The 8,293-nt window shown below is 39.1% G+C and overlaps 1 protein-coding gene across 1 annotated transcript; it reads left to right on the top strand.

The window, feature by feature from the left end:
• The first annotated feature begins 7,145 nt into the window (after positions 1–7,145).
• Positions 7,146–8,024, top strand: LOC138903936 (uncharacterized). Its single transcript, XM_070192503.1, has 2 exons — positions 7,146–7,187; positions 7,680–8,024. The coding sequence occupies exons 1-2, from the start codon at positions 7,146–7,148 to the stop codon at positions 8,022–8,024; spliced, it is 387 nt and encodes a 128-aa protein (XP_070048604.1).
• Positions 8,025–8,293: the final 269 nt, after the last annotated feature.

Raw genomic sequence — 8,293 nt, 5'->3', positions numbered from 1 at the left:
CTAAGTACGTTGTTCATCTTTACTTTACTTACCTTAAAGTCTCGCATCACATCTTCTATATCTTTCATGACCTCCCTTCCACATAGCTATAATTTACATCCGCAACTTGAAGCTCTATTATAACACTTGCACCTCAGGTGCATACACAATCCGGCGGGAGCTTCATATGACTTCTTATGAGGCTGATACTCTTCTAACTGGCTTTATCGTAGATCCGTTATAGAATATGACTGTTGTACTATCTTTCTTGCACCTCTGATATTAAGAGTGATTCCACTATGTTCTCAATCATGATTTTAATAATTTTCTGGGTCCAATAATCAGACTCCTGATTTACTTAGTTGATGTAACTCTTTAGTTTCCTCTTCCTTCTGATCAGCCTTTATGTAGGCTTAAGCTATCTTCCGATCTACGGCTCATGGTATTAATTATTACTTTAGCCTTTCATGGACGCAATAGAATATCCATGATACGATCTTCTAACGGTTCAATCCTTTATCTATGACCTGGACTCTATTCTTTATTTTAACTTATATACCAGAGTCTTCTACGACTGTATGATTATCAACATATATGTTGCATGGATAATACTCTGAAATCTTGAGTGCATTCATAACGTAACTCACTCTAGATCGTTGATCGAATAATTTCTTTCGTTCCTTCTTAGCTTTCTTTAAACGTAAGATATTACCTTTCCTGGTCTTTCTGCCCCCTTGTTGTGTGCATACTTAGCTTATCTTCTAGAGTTTTCATGCAACTCATATGATCTCGAATGTTACTTTTGATTTTTACTTCCTATTCATTAGCCACGGTAGGTGCCACTTTCTTATGGAGTGCATACAATGTTGTAGTGAGACTGTTTTTTTTACATGACCATTTCCTCTTTAGGTCGATGTGCTTAGGTTGAAGCCTTCTTCCTTATTTCCTCAGCTAGTCTTTCGTTGTAGTACTTAGGGAAGACCTTCTAACTCTTGTAAAGCTGCGAGCTTATTACATTGTATACTTGACATAATTTTTGATGTTCTTCCTTGCCTATAATTATCCGTAGTTACTTATTTCCATGCCCTTGTGCTTGCAGGGTTGCTCTTGAACTAAAGTTTTGACTGTCTTCCCAGTGAGACTATCTTTTATTTCCATAACATTCATACGGTACCTTTAACTACCCAACTCTTATCTGAATATTTCTCAAGGGTCACCATGTCGTATCTGTGAGACTGAATTCCCATGTTGGGTTCACTATGTTTATCTTGCACGATCTGTTGATTTGTCTATAACCTCTTGTCTAGCCATAACTAGACTCTTCCTGAATCAACTACTAATTGCTCGTTGGTCCATTTTCATATATGTATTCCGCGTAATCCCTCTTGGGTTATTCCCTTTGTCTTAACTCACGTCTTGTACTGGCTCTTTATTTATCAATAACATCTCGGATAGGAACCCTTACTTCCTTTCCTTGACATCGTGTTTGCATAATGTTCTGGAATCGTAGCATATCTATAGGATTTGAATCAGTGCAATCTCATCCCTTTTCTCATTTGTATCGCATTCTTTTACCATTCCATAGTTACTAGAACCGCTTAATTCTGACTTAATGCAACATCACTCCATATTCCCCCATTTAGGGGAGTACTAAGAATTGGAGCTACGATGATCTACATATAGATGTTTTACCTTTTCATCTTTGGCATCTTTTCACATTATCGATGATCCTTACTCTCCTCGCAGTAATCCTTCTGTACCAAGGATAACGAAATTCCTCACTCGCGAGGGTGACACTTAGTGTAACTGGCACATACAGTCCCTTAATCTTAACTTTGCTCACCTTGCTTGCTTTAGGGAAGCGTCTTCCTGAATGACCTTTAAAGAGTATTCTTCTGTCCCCCATTCTGTTATCGCCGGGACGTAATCTCAGATATTCTCATGATGCCGACTATTAGTCAGTCCCTAGTTCATGTTTAGTTTATCTTGTTCATCAGTCCATGTTGATTTCTTATTTCTCCGGGGTCTAACATTTCCTTTTGGTAATCACGTTGGAGTCACGAACTTATTTCTCGAAATGAGGATATGACTTTATGGCCTATACTCTTTTGTTGTCTCAAGGCCTGTCACCTCTCGTCTTTTCCTTCACTTGACTATAGACTCTGTAATGCTTTCATCTTTTTGATCTACCGTTGTCATCCATGTATCACATCTTACTCACAATGCCTCATTAACTCTATTCTTATTTCCCTGCCAACATCTGTGTCTATCACTTTATTCTGAAAACTCGAACAAGACATTCTTTTGCTTTTTAGCTCCCCTTGCTCCATCTACTGGTTCTTCGAGTTGCCTAACATTCTTTCTCTACCTGGGACGGGATCCACACTAAGGTAATATTTAACCCTTCAAGGCTTCTAGTGCCTATCTTTGTAGTACTTGTATCTAGCTGCAGTATTTTATAATGCACCATCTGGGTGTCTCACAAGGAAATCTATTAGCACATTTTCAATATCCTTTGGACATGGCAACCGACACAAACAAGCCATCCACCATGTTGGGTCACTCTAACCCCAGCCAGATCCTAATATCCGTCCATCTCTTGTACTACTTCTGTTTGCTTCCATAGGGCATAAATGAGATGGGTGTGGCCAATTGTACATACCTCTATTACTGTTGAAGGTAACTCAAAATACTTATATCTCTCTTCCTGAATAGTAGATAATGTTCATCTTTACTAACTGGGTACCTTGTACCCTTCTTCACCTTGCTTCTTTTACTTGTTGAATCTTGTATCTACCTTCTGAATCTCTCATTGCTTTTCACCATATGGGCATATTCTTGCCTTAAGGCTCCTTATCAAGAAGCTTACACGTCTTAGTACACACATGATCTACTGAATACCTTATATTTATCCATCATAAGCATGATGCAAAACTTGAGTTCCTCTGACTCAACTCTTCCACAGCTATATCTCTTACCAACCGTCTTTTCGGATGTAGGCATCATCGTATTATGAATAAGATAGAGTTTAGGAAATTGAGTTCTTACAACTGAGCTCTACCACACGATCTAGAGTAAGAAGAAAGAGTGACAGTCCTAAATGACCTGTAGCCTCCTGCTTATAAGTGTGGTGCACAACACACCCATAAACAAGACTCTACTAGACACGACTTGTAGACTCCCTAGGACAGAACTGCTCTGATACCACATTACTCACAACCCAAACCGATGGGCCGTGATGGGCACCCGGTACCTTACTCAACCGAGTACCAACATTACATATCATTCTTATCGTACTGTCATTGGCAATGGGCCAAACGGGCTGTCATGTGTTAACCAGAATAAACATAAAGAAATACTCAATATAAGACGACCCAATCTGATATAAAAACTTATACATATGACATAGGGCCTATAAGACCAAAATTACACTAAACATAGGCCGACAAGGCCGTACAATCTTTCACGTACACGACGTATGTCTACAAGCCTCTAAGGATACATAAATGTCATAAAGGTCTGGACAGAGCACCGCCATACCAATCAACACATGTCCTAATCATACTGACCAATAGCAACTCCGGAGTAAATGGAGCGCACCAATATCTTCCGCTGAGTTGATAGCCTACTTGGAGGACTTTCAACCTATCTATAGGGACCTGCGGGCATGAAACACAGCATCCCCAAGCAAAGGGACGTCAGTACAAATAATGTACCGAGTATGTAAGGAATGAAAGTCAGTAAACAATAGACATGAGAAAAATATGGAGTAAAAGACTCGACATGTATGTTTGAATAACTCTGTGAATCATTAATATTTACAATGTCATACATATGCATATAAATATCATATCATGCTTAGGAATATACGTTCATAACATCATTAAGCCTCTAAGGGCATCCCATCATATCATCTCGGCCACAGTGGGCAAATCATCAACGTATACCAGCTGATTAGGTGGTGGTGCGTATATAACGCTGTAACCTTTTCCCATATCCCATATACATATAATATACGCGTATATAATGCCATATGGTCATGGGTCAATGTGCATGTATAAATGAATAAAATACATATGAAATATGTTAATAAGGTTTCTAAGAATATCAAAAGATCATTATGCCTTTCAGATAAACTTTATCAAATACGTATTTTATTTTCTTAGACCCATGAATAGATGATATAATAATAATTCACATGGGGAATCAAGAATATAGACACCCCTAGTACTTCTATGAATAGAGTCATTTATGAAAATTGTCCGTTTACTCGTTTTGTTTGTATCGTATGGATCATGCCAAAAGAAAGAAGGGATAGCCTTAACATACCTGAGCCGATTCTCTTGACAATCCCTTTAACACCCGTTGATTGCGACAACACGTAGCGGCGGATCGTAGTAGGAGAAAATTCGTATGATATTCTTGAGAAATATTTTATCGTGCTCTCTTAGAATTGCAAATCCCGTTGCTATTACTCATTATAATTTCGTATGAAAATTCTTGCTGAAATCCTGTCACTTAGAAGATGTAAATATCTTCATCTTGTTGTGAATCTCGTTGCTAACACATTTTGTGTGAATCGTGTTGCTAACACATGTCTTGGAGATTTTGATCTAAGCATCTCCATTTTGTTGAAAATGATATGAACATCTCACATTACTTATCATATAGGTTCTTGGATGAAGTTTTCTTGCTGAAGATTATTACTTGGAGATGGAAGTGTAAGCATCTCTTATTTTGTGTAGTAAAGAAGCCCTTTTGTATTAGTGGGTGTGGGCCCCACTAATTTGATGACTTAGCCACTTAGTCTTCTAAATGTGCCAAGTTGCTATGTGATTCAAGACTCATTTCTTTGGCTTTCATGGGCTGCCACGTTGGGGGCTCTTTAACTTATCCAAGATTATCAATAATTAACTACTAATCTCTTGGTTAAATATTAATCTCCCACTAAAATCAATAATTACTCGATTATTCACATAATCAAGAATTATTTCAAATTACTTAAAATACTACTCTCTTTTAACACACTTTATACACCTTACTATCATGGCCATGTGGTACCATGTATGGCACTAGTCCATAAATACCGGGTATTTTAGTTCAGTCCGTATTTTATCCCAAAATGTCAAACTTCGACGAAATTCATTTTCTTCAATTTGCTTACCCTCTCACCTTCACGAATTTATTTATCACTTATTTGAAATAGAATAACACTTATAATCCCTAAATAATCTTGTCCTTGAACTGATGTCAATTGTATTACGACAAATTCAACGTACAATACTACAGGGTGTAACATCGTCGTAATAAAATACTGCGGAGCGTAACATCATTGTAATATAATACTGTGAAGCGTAACATCATCATAATATAATACTACGGAGCGTAACATCGACGTAATACTACGAAGCATAACAGATCAATACCTCCTGCTGTGGAACCACCTGCATCCATTTAAAGATACAGTGCCCCCGGCAATAGGGACGTTAGTACCATTGAATAGTACTAGTATGAAAACCAAACAACAATTTAAGAATTTATAAATACAATATGAACATGATGAATCAGGGCGGCAATAGAATAATATAGATAACCGTTGAAACCAGAGCAAGCTTATTAAGAGCTATCAATAACATTTATAGGATTTAAGATGAGATCCTCTGTAGCCACCTTCACACAAAGTGGCCTCGCCGTCTCACCCGATGAATGCAGGTGGAGATGTAAGTACAATACCACAACTCTACTCAAGCGGCCCTATCGCCTAACTCCAATGTATGCGGGTGGATGTATAACCACAGTATCAAGAACCTACACAAAGCGACTATACTGCCTCACCCCAATGTATGCAGGTGAAAATGCATCAACGATACCAATACCAACACAAGGCGGCTATGCCTCCTCACCCCAATATATATATGTGGGTGGTGGTGCCACAACAATACCAAAACTTTATACAAAGAGGTCGTACCGCCTCACCCCAATGTATGTGGGTGGAGGTGCAGTCCCACAATACCATAATCCCTACACAAAGCAGTCATGCCGCCTCACCCCAATATATGCGGGTGGAGGTGTATCACTATCACAATCTTTACACAACTTGGCATAATAACCTTCACATAAATCACGACTTGAAATTATAACACGTGGATACACAATTCATAGTTTGGAACACACCCTCAATTTATAATGCAATATGATAAGACCATTTGAAACACGAATTGAACATATATCTTTATCACAAAACTTATCGGAATACCCGATTTGTAATCAACATCTTGGAACCTACAAGGATAATAGGAATTCCAATTCTTAAAGAAGGGTTTAGCCAACATACCTCACTTTAGCTTCCTTTCACTCTAAATGTTTTGGAATTCTTAGCAACTCAATCTATTTTAGAAATATAACAAGTTGAATCAAAATTAGGAAGATGATCATGATTCTAGCTCATTTGAGCAATTTATCAAACACTTGGTGTGCATAAGGTTTCAAGGTCCTTTTATGGAGGATTCCATCATCCCACAACCCAATATTTACTATGCATAGTTCAACAATCTTCCTACACCCCTTGATATCACATGCATGTAAAATAAACAACTCTCATGCCCAAAAATTATCTTGCTAATTACCCATTTTCAGATAATTTCGAAATTAGGGGTTAGAGTGTAGAATCTTACCTCTAGGATGAAGACCTTATGAGTTTCCCTTCTTAATCTTCCAAAATTTGAGCAAGAATTGAAGAACAATTATTAAGGAACACCTTCTCACTCTAGGGCACTCTCTCTCACTCTAAAATGTCAGATTTTAGCTCAAAATGGCCCAAAACGTGTATTTAACGAAGTAGGGTCGGGTTTTGAAAACCCAAAAATAAAGCTTCGAAAAAGGGTGCTTAGGATGTTCCGAAGACAGCTTTTCGGATTAGATATGGGCATTATGAGTTTCTAGTGATGTCATTCATCTTGATTAACGCCCCAACGGGGTTTATGGATTTCATGAACCGGGTGTTCAGGCCATATCTTGACTCATTTGTCATTGTCTTCATTGATGACATATTGATCTACTCTCGTAGTATGGAGGAGCACAAGCATCATTTGAGAGTTGTGCTTCACACCTTGCGGGAACAAAAGCTATATGCTAAGTTCTCCAAGTACGAGTTATGGTTGGATTCTATGACATTCTTGGGGCATGCTGTATCAGGTGAGGGTATTAAGGTAGATCCCAAGAAGATCGAGGCAGTCCAGAGTTGGCCTCGTCCTACCACAGCGACCGAGATCTGGAGTTTCTTGGGGTTAGCAGGTTATTATTGTCGGTTCGTGGAGGGCTTCTCACCTATTGCGGCACCTTTTACTAGATTTACCTAGAAGGGTGCTCCATTACGATGGTCCGATTATTGTGAGGCAAGCTTTCAGAAGCTCAAGACCGCATTGACTACAACATCGGTGTTAGTGTTTCCTTCCGGTTCAGGGATATATACTGTGTATTGCGATGCTTCACGCATTGGCCTGGGTTGTGTATTAATATAGGAGGGGTGAGTTATTGCATATGTTGTACGTCAGCTGAAGCCCCACGAGAAGAATTACCCCGTACATGATTTGGAGTTGGCCACGATAGTTCATGCTCTCAAGATCTGGAGGCATTATCTTTATGGGGTGTCGTGTGAGGTTTACACTGATCATCGTAGCTTGCAACATTTGTTTAAGCAGAGGGATCTTAATTTGAGGCATCATAGGTGGATTGAGTTACTGAAGGACTATGATATTACCATCCTTTATCATCCCGGCAAGGGGAATGTGGTTAGAGATGCCATAAGCAGAAAGGCCGAGAGTATAGGTAGTTTGGCCTTCATTTCAGCAGAGGAGAGGCCATTGGCTTTGGACATTCAGTCCATGGCTAACAGACTTGTGAGGTTGGATATTTCAGAGCACAGTCGAGTTCTTGCATGTGTTGTTGATCAATCTTCATTATTTGAGCGAATCAAGGTTCATCAGTACGATGATCCGCACTTGCTGGTTCTTGGAGAGACGGTACTACAGGGTGGTGCCAAGTAGGTTACTGTTGGTGAGGATGGTGTTCTACGACTCCAGGGTCGCCTATGTGTTCATAATGTTGATGGCTTGAGGGAGAAGATTCTAGAGGAGGCACACTGTTCTCGGTATTCTATGATCTCGACTATTACTTTTGATAACTTAGCACATGCCGGAATTTTGGTACATCTCATATGATCTCGAATATTTCTTTTGATCTTACTTCCCGTTCACTAGCCACGGTAGGTGCCACTTTCTTATGGGGTGCATACAATGTTGCAGTGAGACTGTTG

Source organism: Nicotiana tomentosiformis, unplaced genomic scaffold, assembly GCF_000390325.3.
Source record: "Nicotiana tomentosiformis unplaced genomic scaffold, ASM39032v3 Un00189, whole genome shotgun sequence".
Lineage (NCBI taxonomy): Eukaryota > Viridiplantae > Streptophyta > Magnoliopsida > Solanales > Solanaceae > Nicotiana > Nicotiana tomentosiformis.
The sequence above is the reverse complement of the archived record's forward strand: the minus strand, read 5'-3'. Positions and strand labels throughout refer to the sequence as shown.